The sequence below is a fragment of the Trematomus bernacchii genome, unplaced genomic scaffold (assembly GCF_902827165.1).
Source record: "Trematomus bernacchii unplaced genomic scaffold, fTreBer1.1, whole genome shotgun sequence".
Lineage (NCBI taxonomy): Eukaryota > Metazoa > Chordata > Actinopteri > Perciformes > Nototheniidae > Trematomus > Trematomus bernacchii.
In genome coordinates this window covers 2,344,525-2,368,130 of record NW_022987513.1, presented here as the reverse complement: position 1 = coordinate 2,368,130, position 23,606 = coordinate 2,344,525, and the positions used below count along the sequence as shown (strand labels likewise).

The 23,606-nt window shown below is 39.7% G+C and overlaps 1 protein-coding gene across 2 annotated transcripts in view; it reads left to right on the top strand.

Annotated features, from left to right (window-relative positions):
- Positions 1-469: 469 nt before the first annotated feature.
- ar (androgen receptor) overlaps positions 470-23,606 on the top strand; it is a 35,514-nt gene continuing 12,377 nt past the window's right edge. The window contains exons 1-3 of one of the 2 annotated variants that reach the window (XM_034113380.1): positions 470-1,658; positions 16,610-16,761; positions 16,875-16,991. In XM_034113380.1, the coding sequence (XP_033969271.1) occupies positions 601-1,658; positions 16,610-16,761; positions 16,875-16,991 (1,327 nt within the window). In that variant the 5' untranslated portion in view covers positions 470-600. Of the gene's footprint in view, positions 1,659-16,609; positions 16,762-16,871; positions 16,992-23,606 lie in introns of both variants that reach the window. The other variant, XM_034113374.1, reaches the window with a different exon arrangement.

The following is a 23,606-nucleotide window of genomic DNA, read 5'->3' as shown; positions in this document are numbered from 1 at the left end:
ATTTTATTTATGTTCACCCCATCATTTGCTTTGGTTTATATTGATCTATGTATCTTTTTCATTTAAAGTTGAATTGTTATTTGTAGAATTGCAACTGATTGAGATACTTTAGGTCAATGTGTTCATCATGTGCTTGTTTTGCCTGCGTGCTAATATAATTGTTTCTAGCGCGTTGGTCCCTCATGGCCACCGTAGTTTAGTGAGTTTGTTGCAGCATACAGACAACACGTAAATAGTCAACGTGGAAGCACCTTTATATATACAGCTATGGGAAGCACATCTCTCGTTGGCTGAAGCATCTAAGAATCTTACATTTGACAAATGAATGAATCAACGCCCTGCTCGCCTCTTATCAAATCTGCTGTGAGCGCCTCTGACTACGAGGATCTCACTTCAGGAGGAGTTAGTGACTCCTGTAGCTCCCCTGGGACCTTTCACCAAAACGTGTTTTTCACAAGGTGATAGTTGCAGAGACATTTGTCGTTCAAAGTCCAGTCTGTTGGAAGAGTACACACTTTAAGGGAAATTAGCCAAACTAACGGACAGTTTGCACATCACTTGGGGTGGATAGAACACACACGGGCGGTGAGCGCACCCAGCATGGCGCTACAAACTGAAGAAAGTCGGGGGTATGTAACTACAAACTCAACAGGAAACGATCTGGGCAGCCTGGAAGAAGCCGACAATGCAGACGCTAACATGTACGGCTCCGGACACGTTAATCCGCTAGCGGCCTGTGACATGGAGCAGTTCCGTCAGACAGCTGCTGCTCCTCGGGAGGAGCGGTCAGACGCAGACAGCCGTGTGGATGACAGCACCTCTTCTGCCTGCGCCACAATCTCAGAAACAGCCAGGGAGCTGTGCAAAGCTGTGTCCGTTTCTCTGGGACTGGCCATGGAGTCCGCTGACACAGGAGACATGGACGCTGCTCTCCATGACCAAATGCGAGGAGAGTATTTGTTCGGATCCCTGCCTCTGAACTGTCCCGGAGCTCAGGGGGCAGTGGCGGAGTACGCGCGCCATGACCGGCACTCTCTGCACGGCCAGAAGCAACTGGTGGAAATGTTCAAAAGTTCGGAGACTGACTCGCGCCTGCAACACCTCACCTCCACTCGGACATCTGCGGAGGAGCCACACTTCGTGCTGTGCGAGGCTGATGGCATTACTTCAGAGGAGATAGATCATCTGGACACGATGAGTGCAGCCTCTTGTCCTTATGCCACAACTGCGCCAAACAACTTGGCACACTTCGGACACGCAGCCGTGGAGCGACCGTGCCGAGGCTACAAGCCCCCCGACGAGGAGAGAGACTTCGGGGAAGCTATGGAGAACAAGTTCGGGGGTTATCAGCCAGACCAATACAGCGTCAAAGTGAAATGTGAGGACGGGGAAGTTGGCCGGGCTCTGTGGGACAGTAATTACACTTTTAATGAGAAGTACAACTCGCAGTGTTGGGGCTCCAGGCCGTGCATGAACGCGCACAGCACAGGGGCCAACACCGCGTTCATATGTCATCCATACGACAGGAGCGCCGTGCGTCCGGAGCCAACACCCGAGCAGTGGCAACCGGGCGGGATGATGAGGCCGCCGTATCCCAACTCCAACTACATGAAGCCGGAAGTCGGTGAGTGGCTGGATGTCGCCTACAATGACACAAGGTGAGCTATAACAATGAACATAAAAAAGACGATATTAATAGGTTTATATTACATTGTCTTTCTTATTAAGTGTGACTTTATGCCATTATTAATGGAGCAGAGACGGGTGAGTTTCTCTGACTTCTAGAACATATTGCACTCTGATCTTAATTCATTCATGCAGGTGTCCAATGTGAACCGTATGTGTGACCTTAATCTGATCCCAGACATGGGCATCTTGAGTGTCTCCTGTTAAGTAATCCCTACATACATTATAACAAAATAGAATATTTACTCTATCATCATCTTAACCCAACTTTAGCACAAATTAAAAATAATGTAGTCTCTCCTCGTGCATTCTTATTTTATTTCTTCCTGACAGATATTTAAGGTCTTCAATTTTTTTGTTTAATTTAACAACCAAATGTCAAATGTAACAGCAGGGGGGCTAGGGGAATCATGTTTTCTACTGCACCGACAGCAGAGGTATTTTATGACATTATCAGGTTGCTTTTATTAAATATATTGCCAACTAAGTTCTGCTGCATTTTGAAAACACATATTTGTTGTCTTGCTAGTTCCAATCTTTGCAGTTTAGATGCATATGCCCCCAATACATTATATATTTTTATTTTTTATATTACTAAATGAAGTTCTTTCATATGATTACTGGATGAAATACATTTTCCACTTAGATGTTCCTTTAGTTTGAGTTATTCTCAAAGCCATTTTAACGATGTGCTTTATCAATTTTATCTTTCAGTTAAACATAACATCTATAAAGTTACTTTCAACAATTATTTAATTTGGCCTTCATCAAACATAAAATACCTTTCAGTGTTTGGTGATTATAATTTTTAATAACTAAATGGCTCCCATGAAAGAAATGTCTCTGGAATGTGTTCTCTGTCTTCTAATACACGCCAGCTTTGCTTGCCAGGTCAAATGTAGTTTTCTTGTGAGAGAAAAAGCTTGTTGAATTTATTGGGTGATTTCATGAATAGACCAGATATGACTCCACAGAATACACTCCGAATGGACCTAAAGCCATGTTTGGCTACAATCGGTTTTAAAGAGCATTTGAGTTTTAGTGTTTGGTTTGACCATTTATTTGAAAATGATGCCCTCAATCATATGTTGACTGACTTCCACAAAGGACCATGTGTACCCTAGACACAGTGTACTGCAGCTGACCCTTATCACGCATTTGACCTATAGTTTACCTAGAGGCAATAGACACATGCCCGTTTATTTCTAGGTATTGTTGATGAGTCGGTCCTCATCATGTGGATTTACATATTATATAGTTGTTTGGACTTTTATAGCTACCATCAGTTCTCCTAGGATTTAAGACAGATAAACAATTTCATTTAGCTGCGGTTTTTATCCAAAGCGCTCAAACACATCAGTATCATAGACATACCTAATCATTTGTTGTTAAGCTTATTTCCCATGCTCTGCTGTTACCAGTGGCGACTGGTCATTAGGGGCAGGTGGGGCACAGCAGTGACACACAGTGTCAGCAGAAAGTATTACAAATAATGATTACAAAAAATGCAAAAAATAAATAAATATATATATATATATATTTTAAGATCATGTTTAATCATCTGATTCGTCTGTACATTGCTGTTTTAGTCTGTGTTCTTCTAATTAGTGTCTACAGTCACAGTGTGTGCCTATTGAGCTGTTTAGAGCCATGTGGGACAAAACCTGATCATGCCCCTCCCTCTCACTGTCTAACTGAATGGTGACTGTAAAAACTACACTGCGCATGCTCAGAGTATTTTCCTATTTAATGTGTGTGGCAAAAAAATAATGACCATAGGGGCACTGAGCTGCCATCCCCACCATACGTCATCTCACATAATTCAGAGCTGATTGGCTGTAAGTACGTGTGCCGCGAAAAGTGTGGTGTGTGAAGAGGAGACGAGAGAGGTGCAGTGACGCGTCCTAAAACCAGGAAGTAAGCTGCGCATGGCATGTAGCTAATTCCCTCCAGTATTATACTTTCATTTTATTCAACTTATTGCTGATTACCACTTTCATTGAATTTTGGATGATTTAGTCAACTTTGTAACACCCATGGTGTTCCCGGTCAAAAATGACCGCCATAAAGAAATGGAATTAGTAACCATCCGGATCAGATAAAACAGTTTTTCATGTATACCAGTAGTCTGATACAATATGTACAGTTTGAAAGGGTGTTAAATGAAATTTGGTGATGATTCATGTTTTTTGTGTTCATGTAATAGCAGTTAAAACAGGACCGGTCAAATTTGACCGTGAACACCAAAGTAAGGGGGGGGGGGGGGGAAACGAACACAACAGGAGGGTTAAGTAAATACTTATTTTCCCAATGCATCTGGCAATAAATCGCACAGCTGGCTGAGGTCATGACATGGCCGTTGAGTTTAGTGACTCATATCTGTCTTTCACCACATCATTGATTCCAGTCTTGGACAGAGATTTCATTTCCTGGAATTTTGATTGCTTTGGATGGTCTGTGCTTTATTAAAACTGCTACACAAACAGACAGAAGTCATTCATTTTATTTTTAACCAGTTTGAAGACTAACAGGGGCAAAGAGCAGAGTGAAAAGGGGTGTGTGTACGCTCCTATCATCTGTGTGTGAAGTCAGGTGAATTATATCCAGAGTGGAGTGGGAGCACTTACCCATGAACAGCGAGCTCACATTTCCGCGAGAGAAAAGTACTGTAGAGTGATTCAGTAAAGAAAGCTAGTCAGTGATACTACTGGTGCAGAATATGATGGATAACCCTGTCCTCTGACCAAAGAGGAACTGCATCCAATGAGTCAAATAAGAAAACAGATGTTACTTAAACTATTTAGCTCCATCAAACAACGCTTAGCGTCCAGGCTCACTACTCACTCTAATTACAACATTTTAATCGATGTATATGGTTGCTCAATTAATAGAAATACTAACTTAATCGCAATATGGACAAGTGCCATTTTAAAATCGCAGGAAGCACAATTAATGTAAAAGGATAAATATGTCTTAAAATACAGTTTTAAAAGTGAAGCTGCAGAGATCAGAGATTCAGATCTTCTTAAAAAGGACTTATAATGCTTGTTTTCAGGTTCATATTAGTGTTTAGTGTTTTTACGGTTTCCATGCTTTAATGTTAAAAAAAACCTTGATTTTTTTCATACTGTCTGTATGCGAAAAATACTGACCGCTCTGATGTGATTGGTCAACCGCTTAGAGATGTCCAGCTCCTTAATGTGCAATGTGTTGGAGGCGGTTCAGGCAGGGGAGGAGAAACTTCCTCTGGAGGGAACACAATGATTTTAGCCTTTGAAGATCATTCACATCACATGCACATAAACCTATTCAAACACACTACAGAGAAGCGAGAACCCCCCAAAAATTAAAAATGCCCCCTATTATTTTTTAATTCTGATGACAATATTGTTGCACAATGATCATTTAGTCCAATATTTTATTAATCAATTGCGATATCAGTCGAAAATTATCCCACTAAGTTATTCTTTCCCAAATTGTGCAGAAGTAGTGCATACTGCTTAAGCAAATTTAACAAAATTAGGGAAACAAATTAAAATCAAACAACCTGAAGCAAATGGAAGGAAGGAAGTGTTTGAAGCGGCTCTCTGAGAGTAACAATCATGGGAGTGTCTCCTCCTCCAGCCATCGGATCCTTAGGCAGCGCTCTGCTGCTGATCCTGGCTCAACGTGTTCCAAAGAGACGCTGCTTCTTCTTTCGAGGCCTCTCAGCTCTGAGCTCCCTGCCTGAAGATCTGAATCAGAGAAATATTTTCCTTCTTAACCCTTTCATTGTCCAAAAAATATGTATTTTCTGCAGTTAAAGTGCAGTCAATCTGATATTCTTTTCTTTTGATTATTTACGGTGAAAAGCAAAAATCAATACTGATATATTTAATTAAATGTACAGCAAAATAACATTACATTGATCATACAGACAACAGTTTATAATGAATAGACTATGCATCAATGTCAATATTCCGTCTTTGAAAATAAACGTTGACCATTAAAGGACCTTTCCACTGAATGGTAGAACATTATTTGAAAAATTGAAGGTGTAACAGAATAGAACATATTTTCAAAATGCTGATTCTAACATCCACCAGATATTAAAGCTCAAAATGGTCTCAAGTTTCTTAGTATTTCAAACATACTGTTATACTGCCAACCCTTTTTCTTGTTCCTTTTTTTGCCCATTTTGTTTTGGGTTTTAAATGTCAGATTGAAGACCTGAAATATTTAATACAATTTTGACTGGTTTGGTGTAAAGCAGTTATTGCACTCTATATGGTTCATAAGTATGAAGTGAATTAAAATAATGCTGTTGCATAGAAGGACACACATAAGTGGTAGCACTACTCTGCTGCTTTGATAAAACACCATTAAATTAGATTTTACTGACTTTTACAGTTTTCACAAAATGGTTCAGTCTAGAATAGAAAACATTTATCTGTTTCTCTCTGTTTTTCACATGCTTATCCTCGCATGTAAATCTGTAATTACAGTGCTGGTATAGATTTATTTTCACACTTTTCCTGCCTTTGATGAAACCCCCTGATTAAATGATGCATTTAATTTTGATCAACACTAAAAGACATGTCTGTGTACAGTGCTATAGCACACTGCATCCTCTGGACTGGACTCAAGTCTTTTAGGCCTTCACTTCCCACGCTGACTTTGCTGAATTTTACCATAACCATTCTATCAGGCTATATCAAAAATAACTCAAGTCAGTAAAAATGTTTTACTACCGTATTCTGGCATAAGCCTCTCAATATTGGCAACAGATCTTCACATGCAGATTTTCTAAATTGTTATGGTGATGGTCCCAGACCACAAACACATCTGATCGCACAACAAACTCTCTAGTCTGAATCAGATCTCCATTGTTTTATAATACTGTAGGGGTGGAAACGGCAAGACCTAAACCTGGCAAAATAATTATTCATTATGTAACATCAGTTGCTTCATTTATCCAAATCGTTTTGGCCTACTGTTCTCTGTCAGCGGGACACAGTGGAGCTTCACCCCTTGACTCTATGTCGGTGAACATTGATATCTGAGTCGCACGTCACTGAGGCAACGTTGTGTCTGAACCTTTTCCATTCTCTCTGTGTTCAAGGCTGAACATGTGCTCCCCCCCCCCCCTCCCCCTCCCGTACACCCTGTTGGCTGCTGTGTTGCTGCTGAAATCTTTCTCCTCTCACAACCACACTCTGTCTCGCTTTCAGCAGCAGGGTTCTGGGGGTAGATTTTGTATTTAATACATGAAAAGCAGAGGTAGGAGAAGTACTCAGATCTTGTACTTGGGTAAAAGTAGAAGTACCAGAGTTTAGGAATACTCTGTTACAAGTAAAAGTCCTGCAATCAAAATGTTACTCAAGTAAAAGTACAAGAGTATTATCATCAAAGTATACTTAAAGTACCAAAGTAAAAGTAGTCATTGTGCAGATTGGTCCATTTCAGAATAATATGATATGTTTTATAATTATTGATCATTGATCATGCGTTTCAGGAGGAGATTAGAGCAATGTTTAGGAGAGCCAACCTCGAATCCTGCTCCTCCACTTCTTTCAAGCATACCGGCATACCTGCGCCGCCAGGTATATGCCATCCCCCAGAGGAAGCACCCAAGACGCAGGGGAAAGCGGGCGGAGAAGCCGTAAGGATCAGGGGCCTCATTTATAAAGGGATATACGCTCAAAAAATGGCGTACGCCAGTTTCTACGCAATGTTTGCGATTTATACAATTCTAACTTGACGGGAAAATGTGCGGTCCTCCACGCAAACTCTAACCCATGCGTACGCACTAAGCACAACAACGGGAGAGACGAGAAACCGCGACACCGTTGGCAGAAGGAAGAATGGAGAGAAATATGTGGAAATAATACCATAAATAAAATGTTACCTCTCATTTATCAAATATGAAGAATTCATTTTCAAACATTGATTAAAGCCAATCTTAAAATGATTAAACACACGCCTGTTTGAGACTCCTCAGTGCACACAAAAACATAACTTGGATAAATAAATAAATACGGATATGTTATTTAAAACCACCTCGAATATGTTGTGTTAATGTTATGAAATGTTTTCTCATAAATGATGCGGTAAGCAGGAGGACAGAATTACGTCTAAACTGACGCCGTTTTGCATTTCTATAGGTTGTAGATACGAGCATGGTTTTATATACTATCACGTTTAATCGTGTTTTATGCCGTTTGCCAAGACTTGATAAGTCGCTCGTAAAACACAGGAGGTATGGAAACTAAGAACACCATATGTGGTAAATTGTACAGCTAATATAACATAACACATTAGTTGTATTTCCTTTAACTGGTGGATTATGGATATATAGTTGCTGATCGACAGCTGGAACAAAAACCACCAAATACAAAAAAATAATTCAGATCCAGTCGTTATGACTCCGGAGGGATTCCCCGATCATTTCTTAGAGTTTCTCATCAAGGGGGTGTCTCCTGTCCCCGGTACAAACACACTGCCTGAGGAAGGTTATGTGTATTTGTTTTGTAATTAACTTTTTTCGGACCACTTATTTATTTATTTTGGTGACGATCCGACCTCCATGCTGCTACTCTTGTTCAAACTGCATCCACCAAACAATATGATTTATCTCGACCTCCCCACAATAACCAAAATCTGACACGGTGTGAGATGTCTTTTTTAGCTGTTCTGTCCTCATTTCCTGCGATCTTCTTCATGCAGTCAGTCAAAATGAATGAATGAATGGGCGTTTCTTTGACTATTTATAGGCAAATATGGGCGTTACGAGTCGATTGTGATTTATAAAGGGAAACAGGCGTAGGAAGTGCCATACGCACTTCCCTCGCCGGTACGCAATGTTTTGTGAATCAGAAAGACTTTCCTGCTTAATGACTTTTTTAAATCCCGGGATTTGGACTTTATGTTTCTGACGGAGTCGTGGATTCATGCTGGTGAGTTAACAGCTTTTTCGGAACTTCTACCACCTGACTGTTCATTCATCAGCACCCCGCGGACCACCGGTAGAGGTGGAGGGCTGGCGTCGGTCTTTAAATCCAGCTTTAATTGCCGTCAAACTCCGTCGAACAGCTTCTCCAGCTTTGAGCTGCAACTTTTCGAACTACACTTAACACTTCCAGTGCTCTGTGCTTTGATCTATCGCCCTCCGAAGTTCAATAAGGATTTTATTCAGGAATTCTCAGACTTTGTAGCGGGGGTTATCTTGAACTTTGATCGATTTTTAATCATTGGCGATTTTAATATTCATGTGTGCTGTGATTCCCGACCCCTCGTCAAAGATTTTATGAATCTCATTGACTCTTTTAATCTTACACAGTCGGTTAATGGCCCGACACATGAGAAGGGACACACACTGGACCTTGTGTTGTCTCATGGTTTAGATGTTTGTATCAGGGAAATGTGTGACACTGGTATTTCGGACCATTTGCCTGTGTTATTTACTATGATGCTGCCTTGCTCTCAAGTTGACTCGTGCGTTCCGGAGCGCCGCCAACGTATGCTGAATCCTCTGACAGCGTCACAGTTTTCCGTTGCCTTTAATGACTCTGTGCTTTCCACATTAATTGACTCTTGTGAAGCCAGTGCTGAGGAGATTCTCAGCCTTTTTAATTCTACTTGCACGGATATTCTGGACCTGATCGCTCCATTCACGGCCAGACGCCCTAAACCTGTGACTGAACCGTGGATGACTGACTCTACCCGCGCCCTGAGACGCGCATGTAGACGAGCAGAGAGGAGATGGAAGAAGGATAAACTTCACGTTTCCTTGGGAATTCTAAGAGACGGTTTAAGCGAATATCAGAGGGCTGTTAAATGTGCAAAAACACATTTTATTTCAAATCTTGTGTCCAAAAACCGAAATAGGCCCCAGTTCCTTTTTACCACTCTTAATTGTCTTTTAAATCCCTGTAACTCTCCCTGTGTTGTGCCATTACCTACTCTATGTGAAAAGTTCCTTTCATTTTTTAATGATAAAGTCTTGGCCATCAGATCTTCACCTCCTCCTCTCACCTTAGACCCAGCAGTGTCTCCTGTGTGCTCAGCTGTCTTCGGGCAATTTGACCTGGTTTCACTGCCCGAGTTATCTGATGTGGTTAAAAAATTGAAACCTTCACAATACCCCTTAGACAGTATTCCTCCGAGACTACTGAAAGATGTTTTTACTACAATTGGGTCATATATTTTAACTTTGATAAATATCTCTCTCACCTCAGGCTGCGTTCCAACCTTTTTTAAACACGCTGTAGTGCAGCCTCTTATCAAAAAACAGAACCTTGATCATTCTGTTCTCTCCAACTCTAGACCTATTTCTAAGCTGCCCTTCCTGTCTAAAGTCCAAGAGAAAGTGGTGTTAGCGCAACTGCAGTCGCACCTTGTTTCAAACAAGCATATCAGAGAAGTTTCAGTCTGGTTTTAAATCACGCCACAGTACAGAAACTGCTCTCCTAAGAGTTTTGAATGATCTTCTTTTAACTGCTGATTCTGGGAATTCTGCTGTGCTTGTGCTTTTAGATTTGTTTGCTGCTTTTGACACCGTGACATTTTTTTATCACGCCTTGAACTGTGTGTTGGAATTAAAGGTAATGTCCTAAAATGGTTTCAATCCTATCTGTCAGAAAGGACCTTTTCTGTGCATCTTGGCCAGTATTCTTCAGCTGCAGCCCCACTAGCATATGGGGTCCTTCAAGGTTCTATCCTAGGCCCCATTTTGTTCAGTCTGTATTTACTACCTCTGGGGTCAATTTTTAAAAAGCATAACATTTCTTACCATTGCTTTGCAGATGATCTGCAGGTATACCTGCCTATAAAAGCAAATAAGGAATCTAGGATTGCCTTGCTTAGCTGTCTGAAAGACATAAAATCATGGATGGAAATCAACTTCTTGACTCTCAACGAAAACAAGACAGAGATTATAATATTTGGACAGTCTGAACTCCTGGATGGCTTTAATAGTGTACTCGGCCCCTTAGCCTCCTACAGCCGTCCCTCTGTCAGAAATCTTGGAGTCATCTTTGACAACTGTTTTAAATTCGACAAACAAATAAGCTCAGTTGTCAAGACAAGCTTCTTCCAGCTGCGGCTTCTGGGGAAGGTAAAGGCCTATCTTCCTAGTAAGGAATTTGAACAGCTAATCCAACTATTTACTGTATAATGTCTCGTTTAGACTATTGTAACTCCCTGTATATTGGTGTTGATAAGTGTTTGATCCGTCGCCTGCAGCTGGTCCAAAATGCGGCTGCACGCCTTCTTACTGGGAAGAGACGTTATGATCACATCTGTTTTGGCAGACCTTCATTGGCTTCCTGTCAGTTACAGGATCCAGTTCAAGTACTTACTTGTTGTTTTTAAATCATTGCATGGACTGGCGCCACATTACCTGTCTGAGTTATTGCACCGCCATGCTCCAGCTAGGGCATTGCGATCAGCTCAGCAAAATATGTTGGTGGTTCCTCGGTGCAGGAAAAAAACCCGAGGTGACAGGGCTTTCAGTGTTGCAGCTCCCAGACTGTGGAACAGCCTCCCAGTACATATCCGGACTGCTGAGTCTATTGAACTTTTTAAATCTCAGCTAAAAACTCACCTCTTTGCACTGGCTTTTAATACTAGTTGAACATTACATTTTTACATTTGTATGTGTTTTTTTTAATATGTTTTTAGTTATTGTGCTTTTTATCATGTTTTTAATTATTGTTTTATTATTGTACTCCCATTGTGTTATTTAATATTTATTGCCTGTACAGCACTTTGGTCAACTGAAGGTTGTTTTAAATGTGCTATATAAATAAATAAAGATTGAGATTGATTGAGATCATTAAAGTGTTATCAAAGCTGGTAAAGGTGCAGCTAGTTTTAAAGGTCCTATGTCATGCTTTTCCGGTTATTACCCATCCCCTATTGTGTTATGAAGGTTTTTATGCATGTCAACTCTTGCTTCAGGCCTAATCACTCCACAACAACTGCCGTACTTACATTTTCGAACGACTTGTACTCTGCTGCAGATGATGGTGAACTCACAGGCGCGATTTTTATTGACTTGACAAAAGCCTTTGATTTTGTTGATCGATATCTGCTCTTGGATAAACTTCATGGCATTGGCCTTTCTAATAATACAGTGTTATGGTTTAACTCGTACCTTCACAATAGAAAGCAATGTGTGGTTGTTAATGGAAAACAATCTGACCTGTTGATCCAACAAAAGGGTGTACCCCAAGGATCAACTCTGGGCCCACTTCTGTTTTCTATTTACATAAATGATTTATCTTCTCGTCTCATTAATTGTCGTACTCAGCTTTATGCTGATGACACTGTCATATATACATCCAAATCTGACTTTTCACAAATTCAGATCTCTCTTCAATCGGATTTTAATATCTTACAGGACTGGCTATCACACAATAAACTACTGCTCAACAAAACAAAATCTTATACTATGGTCTTTGGTACCAGGCAGAAGCTCAAATCTAAACCTAACGTAGTAATAAAATGTAAGTATGGCACTTCTCTGCATAAAGTTGATAGCTTTAAATATCTTGGTGTATGGCTAGACTCTGAACTTTCATTTAAACTACATATAAATCATGTAATACAAAAAGTCAATTACGGAATTGGTGTCTTACACCGCTCTCGCAATTGTTTTACGCTCAGTGTCCGAAAGAGAATTGCTTCTCAACTTATTCTTCCGATTATGGACTATTGTGATGTTGTCTACCAAAATGCACATACATCAGATCTTGCTCCACTCAACAATACAATAGACTATGCAGATTTGTTCTTGGTTGTCCTTTTCGTACACATCACTGCACAATGTATAACCAACTTAAATGGCCTTCATTAAATGTAAGAAGACACACGCATTGGCTTCAGCTGATATTTAAATGCATTTATCTTAACTATCCCCCTTATTTAAAGCAGTATTTTGTACCCTACTCGCCAAATCATCAAGTTAGACACTTGATTTATTTCTCTGTCCTGTCTGCAAAAGAATCTATTGGCAGAAGAGCGTTCATGTTCAAAGCCCCAACAGACTGGAATACTTTACCTGCTGCTATCAGATCTCTTGCATCATTGGGTATGTTTAAACATGCATTATCATCTCACTTTCAACTGGTCTGCACTTCTTATTGATGAAACTGATATTGATGAAACTGATCTGCTCGACTGTCTCTCAAATTGTAATGATTGTAATGATTGTACTTGAATTTTACTTAACAGACTGTACGTGGTTTGTCTTGTTTGTCATGTTTTGCTTTTTGTCTTTTTGTTTATGTATGTCTGTAAGTTGTTGCTATTGTCGGGACCCCCTTGAAAACGAGATGGTGCATCTCAAGGGGTTTATCCCAATAAATACAATTTCTATATAAACGGTCTGCAAAGTCACAAACCCTCAAAGTACACCCTGTAGCGAGTAAAACTCTAACACAGAAAAGACCGGTCTATGCTGCCCCAGAACGCCTCGTTGGAGATTTCTCTTTTTCCATTGTTTTCTTCCTGGGTACAGTGACGTGCCCATACCCAAATGGACCAATCCGTGGAGCTCCTCACACACACACACTCTCTCAGCGGCGAAACTGTGGCACGCTGGGGGAAATTAATCCAGCTCACACTGTCTGCTCCTCGCAGCAGCGAGCCGCGCAACGTCCCGCCAACACGGCACCCAGACCCCACGCAGCATTCTCATCTGTTTGTCATTACTGGTGTCATTTTCTGGTTGCTAACGCCATTGTAACACATAATCACTGATGTTCCGCTGTAATGGTGGTAGACCATAGTGGTAGACTCATCAGAACAGAGTGGGCGAGCTGACCAATCAGAGCACAGTGGGCTCACAGGGAGGGGGGGGCAGGAGCTCCAACAAGCCGTTTAGGACAGAGAGTGAATACACATACTATACAGAGATGCTGTATGAGAAACCAATGTGAGTTTGGAAAATTGCACAATATAAATCTATTCTAGTAGACCTCAACAATGGAATTATGATCAGTAGAAATGGCCATGACATGGGACCTTTAATGACTTTGTATACTGCAGGGTAGCTTGTGAATTTACTCCAGGTGTAACTAAAGTCTGATTTAAGTGTTGATTATATTTCACATCATTAAACTAAATATGTAAAGTAACTAAAGGTATTAAATAAATGTAGGGGAGTAAAAGTACACGATTAACCTCTGAATTATATAGGAGTAGAAGGACAAAGTAGTGTAAAATGGAAATACTCAAATAAAGTACAAATCTCTCAAAATGTTATTTTAGTAAAGTACTTGAGTAAATGTACTTGGTTACTTCCCACCTCTGATGAAAAGTAAGTACTATATGGACATGAGCTTTTTCCTAAAACATGCTATTAGCTTTAGTAGATAATCTAGACAGAATACACACAAATAAAATACCTAACCAAAATGCATAATTCAATTGATACATTCAAGCTGAGGAACATTGACAGTGGTTATCTAATGAAAATACATTATCCAGAGTGCTACAGCAATTAGTCCAAAAACAAAAAATTGAGTCAGCATTTGTGCACATCTGGTTCCCTCGTCTTGACGTTAATGGGTTTTCTGAATGGGTTTTTGGTTAGATGGTTAGAATAAGTTATTAGACTTACAAGACTTATTCATGTTGTGTTTTACCATTTGATTTATGGCAGTAAATACCCAAAAGTAAATACCCTACAAGTGTATTATGTGTTTTTAGTCACTTAATGAAAATACAGATATTTTCTGACACACAATAGCTTTTTTTGTCAAAGAGTTCAATATTTCACAGGAGTCACAAAAATATGCTTGCTGATTGGCTGTGGGTACTCTGGCCGAGTAACATTTTAAAAACTACCAACCTTAAAGAGGCTCTATTATGCTTTTTGGGGTTTTCCCTTTCCTGTGGTGTGTTTTTGTGCATGTAAATGGTCTGCAAAGTCAAAATTCCCAAATTTCCCTCCCGAGGGTTTTTCTCTCCCACACACTGCCTGAAACACCTCCATTAGACTCCTTTGTTTACTTCCGCAACATAATGACATCACTATGTATCACTGGCGCTTCTATTGGCTAGCGCTCCAACACATTGTACGTGATACGCTTATGGGCGGTACATCTCTAAGCGGTTGACCAATCAAAACAGAGCCGGCCAGCTAACCAATCAGAGCAGACTGGGCTCTTGTTTCAGACAGAGGGTGAAAAGAGGTGCTGCAGCACAGGCAGTATGAGAAAAATAAAGAGCTTTCTGTACATTAAAGCATGGAGACATGTTGCAGTAGAGACACTAAATACAATAACGTTATAAAACCTGAAAATGTGCAAAACAGGGCCCCTTTAAGTTTGGCTGCAATGCACAGATTGCATGTCAGTGTAAGCAGTACTTCACTCGTCCCCTGAGGTAATGCGGTGTAAACTTCATCCTATCAAATACTGTGACAGAACACTTCTCCTCCCTTAGCTTAGCGGCGGTGACGTCATGTTGTGTAATTTACAACCCAACTGACGCTTTTTACTCCTGGCAAAAGCCTTTTGATCTAAAAACCATAAAAGTATTTGATCATTTGTGAAGATTATCTTGCTGAACAAAACCTGAGAGGGTCATTAACTGTTTTATACCACAGCGTTTACTCTCTAGGATAATAAGAAATCCAATGGAAAAAATCAGATTGGGTTTTTTGTCAAAGGAATTTTGGGTTGACCTACAAAATAACTTAATCCCACTCTATTAGCGGATATAATACCATAGGGCAGTGTTTCTCAAACTTTTTCATACCAAGGACCACCTAACTCCCCAAATATCCAAAACAAAAGGCCTGCTTACCACTCCAACAGTATATAACAAATTACAGCCTAATAATGACAGCTTAACCTTCTCTATATCGCCTCGTTCATCAACAATACAAATACAACTACGGATTATATAAGCATTTCGTTCAAATGCGATTTAAAATGCTGACAGGTTTTACACCACTTATGAAATGTAGACTACATTTATTACGGAGTTTATGTCCGAGCCAACAGACTCACAGATCGTTGGCTACTGAGAGAAATGCAAAAATACACAGCATGTAGTACGACACAAACCTCCGCTGTGGATTTTCAAAACAAAATACAGTAAAACTATGGTTGCAGGCCCAAGTTTAACTCTCTGAGGTCTAAGCAATTTTTTCACATGTTAGGCTCGCCTGGGCTTTTTTTGTAAAATGTACTATTAAAACATGAACCTTGGTGACCATTGGGCTGGCCTGCATGGTCTGCCTACAAAACAAAAATAAAAAAACGTTGTTGCAGCCACAACAACAGCCTCTGATCATCAACAGACTTCATGCAATGCTTCATTGGATGCATATATTAGATAATAATCTCTATCTAACTCCTAACACATCTATATCTACTTCCATGGATAAATGTTCATAAAAGACATCCATTGTTTGTTTTATACGCTTCTTGAAATCTAAAAGAAAACACATCGTTTTTCTAGAACAGATTACAAATCGCCTGAAAATGGTACAAACAAGTGGCAACATGTGTGATCACTGATGAAGGTGTGGCGCTGGGCTATATAATGCCCGCTCCATTGCGGAGATATTCCCGCGAGAGTGCGGAAAACTTAAATGTATTTATTTATTTCAAATGTGAAATGTTACCAATATACTCACGGACCACTAGGGTGCGCTCATGGGTGTGGCGCTGGGCTATATAATGCCTGCTCCATTGCGGAGATATTCCCGCGAGAGTGCGGAAAACTTAAATGTATTTATTTATTTCAAATGTGAAATGTTACCAATATACCACCAGTGGTCCGCGGACCACACTTTGAGAAACACTGCCATAGGGTACAACATGTCACACATAAACACAGGATGAGCAACTTGTTGTTTATCATACACAAGTGTCTTGTAGTTGTGTTCATGGTTTATTAAAGTCATGTTTCATATGTTTGACTGCAGGGTTGAGCCTGGCAGAGAGCACATGTTCCCCATGGAGTTCTTCTTCCCGCCACAGAGGACGTGCCTCATCTGTTCAGACGAGGCCTCTGGCTGCCATTACGGTGCGCTCACCTGTGGAAGCTGCAAGGTGTTCTTCAAAAGAGCAGCAGAAGGTAAAACCCAAACACCTGTGTTTTCAACCTGTTGCATTTTATTTCAACTTCCAACTTATTTCAACCTTCAACAGAATATTTACCAGCATCCTCTGTTTTCTCTGTCCAAGTAGGCAAACAGAAATACCTGTGCGCCAGCAAAAACGACTGCACCATTGATAAGCTCAGAAGGAAGAACTGTCCGTCCTGTCGGCTGAAGAAGTGTTTCGAGGCTGGGATGACTCTCGGAGGTAGGATAGAGACACATACTAAAATCAGCTTTTATTTTATTGCAGGTTTATTATAACGCTGACATTTTTATTTGTATTACCTGGTATTAGTCACTTCAGAAATAGGATGTGTTCCAGACGAATGTGCATTTAAAACCCATTCACATCTCTGCAGTACGATAAACTCTGTGCACTACATACTGTATGAACAAATCACACTCTGGAGAAAGTCCTTGAAGTGAAACTAGTAATGGCTTCCCCAGACAGAGTACTTTATTCACTCTTCACTGCACATCGTCGCTGGATCTCTTCAATTGCAGCATCATCACAGGGGATCAGTAACAGGGGGTGTTACTGATAATCAAGCCCCTGACTGAGCTGCCATGCAATTTAGACATCTTCCATTCACTTCTCCTTACTGTCACCCAGACCTGTTCGTCAGGCTTTAAAGATTGACATGTGTTCAATTTTCACTCTCTTCCATTTTTCTCATTCTGTGGACGGTGGAAATTGTACTGGAAGCACAAAGCTGACATGAGACATGTGAATTAAAGCAGCAGACATGCTGGTAATTTTGCCACCAGTCACCGTAAAACCCATGGAGGGAAAGTGTGTTCTAATGATGATGATTGTAAGTAAAAAGGCACACCTTTTCTAGTTGTGCCTAAGAAGAGCCTCTTTCACTCATGTTCTCATCCTGGACATGTAATTTACTTGCGGCATTTCACAGGAAAAATTTACCACAATCATTTGCAGAAGTGGTGCAATTAGATGTATTATACATTTGGTCTATTATCCCAGTAGGTTTTCACTCAAAATACTGAAATTAAAGGAAGTTTCTAGTTCAAATAATTTCACTTTTATTGACTTATTACACATTTGCTTATGTATTTGAAGATATATAAATTAAATGATAAATAAATATTATCATTGACATTTGTTTTACTCTTTGTATTTCACGCAAAGCAATGAAATCGTCTGATTCTTGCGTTTGGCATCTGTTCAAGACTTGAAGTTATTATAAATTGCTCAAAGCTTCACATTTTATAATTAGAATTCCATATTTTTCCTGGAATGTTAATTACATCCACAAATAGAAGCCAAGTAGGGAGGCTGCCGTTGCCTTACCATGATCGCTCAGTCATTTAGCAGAAACCTGAAGAGGCCCGCTGCACATCTGCACTTAATGCATAAATATCTCGAAGATGTTATCATACTAAAAACCTTTTTTCAATTTTTGACATCAGCCCTGTCTTACACAATGGTTCCAAATTGTGTTCCCAACCCAGAGTGTACACTTGTGTGAGACATCGTCCTAAGCTGCTGGAGCTTCTGTTTCAGCAGCAGCCGGAGAGGGTTACTTAATGATTTACTCGAGCTGCTATTCTTCCAGAGCCTCCTAATGGAAAAAGCAGTAAGTGATGTGGGACGGTCCTGGCACCAACCCACTGTCAGTTCAAATATATAACTTATCCAAAAAACGTTTTATTTCATGTGGCAATGAGGAGTTCTTCATGAAATGGTGACTGAATGTCTAATGCTTTTTAAGCCTGTGCCCAGTCGATCTTTTTATGGAGACCTGGTTTAAAAAAAACGTTTGTGATGAGCAAGCTTTATTTTGATTTGATTTTACACATTTAAAAGTTACAGGAACAGTTCACATTAATATACATTGTTTAGCAAGCTAGAGCTACACAGCTACACAAAACCACAACATATATGGCTGTTCAACCTTTAAAAAAATCAAAAAAATCAATGAAAAATAACCTGTAATATAGGGTTTTAGCTCATATGAAACTAATGCAACAGGCCTTACAATAGTTTGGCCTGTTTGTAACTACCTGCATGTTTATTGCTGTTCTGAGTTTGTATCTTCATGGTTTATTGCACTTATTAAATATAATGTAAAATACATTGTAACAGGAATAGCAATACTGTATAAAATTCAAATACATTTGTATAATTTCCCATAAAATACTTCAAAACAAGGAAAACAATTAACTTAAAACAAAAGATTTATCTTCATACATTACAGAATAGGGTAACACACTCGATTGCCTTTAACCATGATTGTAAATTCATTTTAAATTGGCAGTGTGTGCCTCTGGTAAGTGTTGGCAGACAGTTCCATGTGTGAGCTGCTCTCACCTCAGTCTGTATTATACAAGAGCTGGAGGAGCCTTACGGCCCGTCCACACGGCAGCGTTAAAAAAATCTTAGAGGTGGGCGTATCTGAAGCTTGGGGATTTTTTGCGAGCAAGGCACCAACAACCAATCACATGAATCTCCCGCCCCCGACATACGAAGCAAAAAAGCCCGAAGTAAACTGGATATAAACTCCCCAAACAGGCGAAAACATACCACTGTCTCTGCCACCTCCCTCCATGCCTGGCTCCTCCGGTTTGTATCCCGGTAGGTAAAGAGGGACTGGTCATAAAGCACCGGGTGATTCCCTACCGCTAATTTCTCCTCCATTTTTTGGAATATGAGGAAATGACCTGCGGTATGTCTCTCCCAGCATACACGCGGTTTGATTGGCTAGCGCTTGAACTGTCAGATTTGCATACACGGGATTTGATTGGCTGACGCTTCCACCTCAGCTTCAAAAGTTGAACATTGCTCAACTTTGAATCCTGAAAATCCTGAAAATCTCCGCTCTGCTGCCCACAATGCAGTTCGGCAAAAAGTGAGGCAAAGTGACGTCACCCCATTCAAAGTGAATGGGCAGAAGCGTTCCAAGATTTTTTTGCTGTGTGGACGGTCCGTTATAGAGACAAGGCTTTGTGAATGGATAAAGCTGTCTCCACTCAGGCAGTAACAATGGTAATGGGTGTGATGCTTCCTTTCCACTACCCTAAGACCCTGGTGGTGGCATATAGACGATTTAGCTAGGCGATTGACAAAAAAATGATATCCAATTGTTTTGATGATCCATCCAACCCTTGCAGGAATTCTTTAATGCAAATATGTCAGCCGAAAGTCCTCACATCAGAGAAGCTGGAACCAAAAATAATCAGAATTTCTTTACTAGTCTCATAGAGGGGATTTGTACAGTGTTACAGCAAAAGTTAGATGGGAAATACTAAATAAGAGACATGCATAAAATATTAAGTGGAGGTAGAAATTACGCAAATTCAAATTCAGTACCGATCCAACAATTAGTACAGTAACAGTATAGACGTGGCATGTAGAGGTAGTGTTATAGCAGCCAGATAACAGAAGTGAAAGTATAATGTATTACAGTAATTGAATAGTCTAACTAAGACATAGCAGCCAGTAAGAATAATAATTATAAAGCGATATATATATATTGCATATAAGTGATATGTGATACATGAAAGATCTTTAGTATTTATTCTAAGGAAATAACTGGATAAAAAAAAATAAACATCAAATGATTTGCCAATTAGTGTTTTGTCCGCTAACATCATTACATTTAAAGATTGATCTATTCTTCTTTGGCATAATAACAGGGTATTGATAATCAGTCAGTGTGATATTAGTGTACACATTTTTTTTGTAGTAATAATGGGGAGAGCTTGTTGAATATAAAGTGTAACCATAGAGTAATATCCTTATACTCATTATATTACATAACATTTTTAATAAAGATTTAAGGGGATATTGTAAGAATTCTACTTTAAAAACCATCATGTCTCATGTAAAAACTCTTACCGTATACAGATTAGTGGTTTTATGCATATTTCTTTAAATAATAACAATAACTCAGGGCTGGGAAAATTCAATATCAACTGTTTGTCCTACAGTAGTTAACTTATTTTGTTATGTTTAGTGCTATGTTGAATAAAGAACCGTAATTAAGACTTAATGGCCCTAGCTTTCCAAAGATATGTCACTGGAGAAACAAGTGTTTTGCATTTTTCAGAGAAACTACAATTATTGGTTCCAAGTAAATATTCTTGCATTTCATATTTACTTTGAGGTGAAAATTCAACAAATAACCTATCCTTGAAGTCGGCATTAAAAGTATTAGCATGAATATAACCACCACATTAAGAAAAGAGAGATCATTTATGAACAATGAAGTGACAGGTGACTCTCTCTCTCCAGCCTCTCTGCTCCCTCACACCCAGAAACACTCCTCACATCTGTGCTAATGATGTAATGACAGTGACAGCCTGGACACCAAAGTGAGAGTAAAGTGGGATCTGCAGAGGCACATATTACAAAGGCGTCTCAAGAAGTGAGGAAAAAAATACTAAACTGACTTTCGAGACAATCAAGTCCCTCCTGGCACCTAAAAATAAGGTAGGATAAAGATGGTGATTATAATGGTGATGAGACGGGTAATGACATATCGGGAACGAGGCCAGAAATGTGAGAGTATAGAGAAAAAAATGTCCATTCAATTTCAAACGTGTGATTTGATTGAAAATGGGCTTATTATGGATGCTTCTGCAGCGTATTCACTGGAGGTCAGTGTTTGGTGGAAACCATCAAAGATACTAACGCCACAGTGGACATTACCTTTGAATTAATTAGTCTGAATGTAATTTGTGATTGCAACAAATGCCGTGCTTGAATCGTTTGAATGTCAATCTCCCGTTTGTATTGGCTTCAACTCAAGCCTGGGGATTTTAAGGTGAGCTCAACCCAATCTATTTACTCTGCACTCTACAAAGATCAGGAACCTGTCTGTGTCACAGTTAAGAATCTCAGGCAGGAGTTTTTAATTAACCATTTTTATTTCAAATGTTTGTCGTTGGCTCAGACTTGGAAAATGTGAGACTTGCCAATTATCTTTCATATATAATCTGCAATTGTCTTTCAACCCGGCTGTTTATGAGAAAGACTTACGTTGTTTCTATAACTGGCAATATTTAATATTTATCCAACTGAACTGCAAAGCCAGGCTGCAGTTTTAATGAAACATTCTCTACACAGAAGCTGTGAGAGGAAAGTGCACTGCTTTTTACGGTCACTCAACGTTTATATAATTGATAAGAAATTAAGAGTGAAACTTCCTCTGGAGGAAACTTTAGATTTTAGCCTTTGCAGACCATTTACATGCACAAAATATAAAACACACTACATGAAAGGGAACACCACAGAAAGCACATGGCCTCTTTAAAGATGTATTATGTCTGTGGAGACTGTCACAAAGTTAAAAGCTAGTGACCAGAATACATGTTAGTTCTTCAATGCGTTGGGCAAAAAGACACATTTATATTTGTCTGTTACTCAATCTCTGGTAGAGCCGTAATAAAAAAAAAACACGCTTAGTTAAAGTTTAACTGTTGGCAACTCTATAACTTGTACCTTGTATCTGTATAAAAGTGTACTCGGTAGAGAGCAGATTCACCTTCCAAACAAAAGAGCATTAGGTCTTTGAGCATACAATCATAAATATGCACAAAGAGATTTGGCTGAAGGGTCCCGTACTATGTGAGGTCAACTAAGGCAAACAGACGGATAACACACACACTGACCGGACACACGAACCACCCTCCACCACTTAAAGATAATAAAACAGTTATTTGTTGGTCTTAGTCCAAACTTTTAAGAACCAAATATATTTGGGTGCTGTTCAATTATTATTTTCTGATTCAGTACCTAATGTACATGACACTCTACTCCTCTAATACCTTGCTCCCATTGCTTCCAGGAGAGACTTAAAGGTCCCCTATTATGCAAAATGCACTTTTTGATGTCTTTTATACATAAATGTGTGTCCCCGGTGTGAAAGGAGACTCACAAAGTGTCAGAAAATACAACCCTCTCTCTTTTTTTCCTTACCCACATCTCTAAAAATGGGGGTACAACGGACCTGATCCAGATTTGCTACGGTCATGACGACATTACTAAAATATTGGCTGGCTTTACGCCCACGGCCCTATCAGAAACGTCGCTATCAGAAACAATGCGCGACGTGTTTTGGAATTAATATGGTCTGTGTTTACATTAGCAAGCATCGCTAACACTCAGAGCTAACCTGTACTGGAGAGAGTATGTGTAAAAAAGCCGGATATAAAAAGGTACTGTCCTTGTGGTAAACCTGCAAGAAAAAAAGCATTTGAGCTCCATACTGTTTCAGAAGTAATCCTTGATTAGGTTTGGAACATCATATGGCGTTTCATCACGGCAGCATTTTCTACGTAACATTAAGTTTGGCTCTTTTTCTGCTGTAACAACGTACATTTCCCCTCTGGGACTAATAAAGGTATTCTGATTTAGCTGAGAATTCTCCTGCATAAACATGCATGAGCTCTCATCTCTTTTTTTTTTTTTAAAGCTACAGACCCAGAATCAGCACTTCTCTAACAGGGCTGAAATAGAGGGGTATGGTGCATGGCTAGAATGGGTGATCTGTTTGGTATTTTGAGCAAAACCCCTATAATATATGACTAAAAATAGTATAATAGGAGACCTTTAATTTAACAGTGAAATGAAGGTGTTGACATGATGGTGCACAATGAAGTTTTAAAATGTGAACAGACGTTTTGACCCCATCGTGTAGTTATCAGCGTAGTCCAGAACTGCTCACTATGTAAGGGATAATGTACAACACGTACTGTGATACGTACTCGAGGTGAATGGGGTAGCAATGAAAGAAAATCTGTCAGCCTCAGAGAGAACCGTTTAAGAGTTAGACAACAATGATGTTATACGTTTACA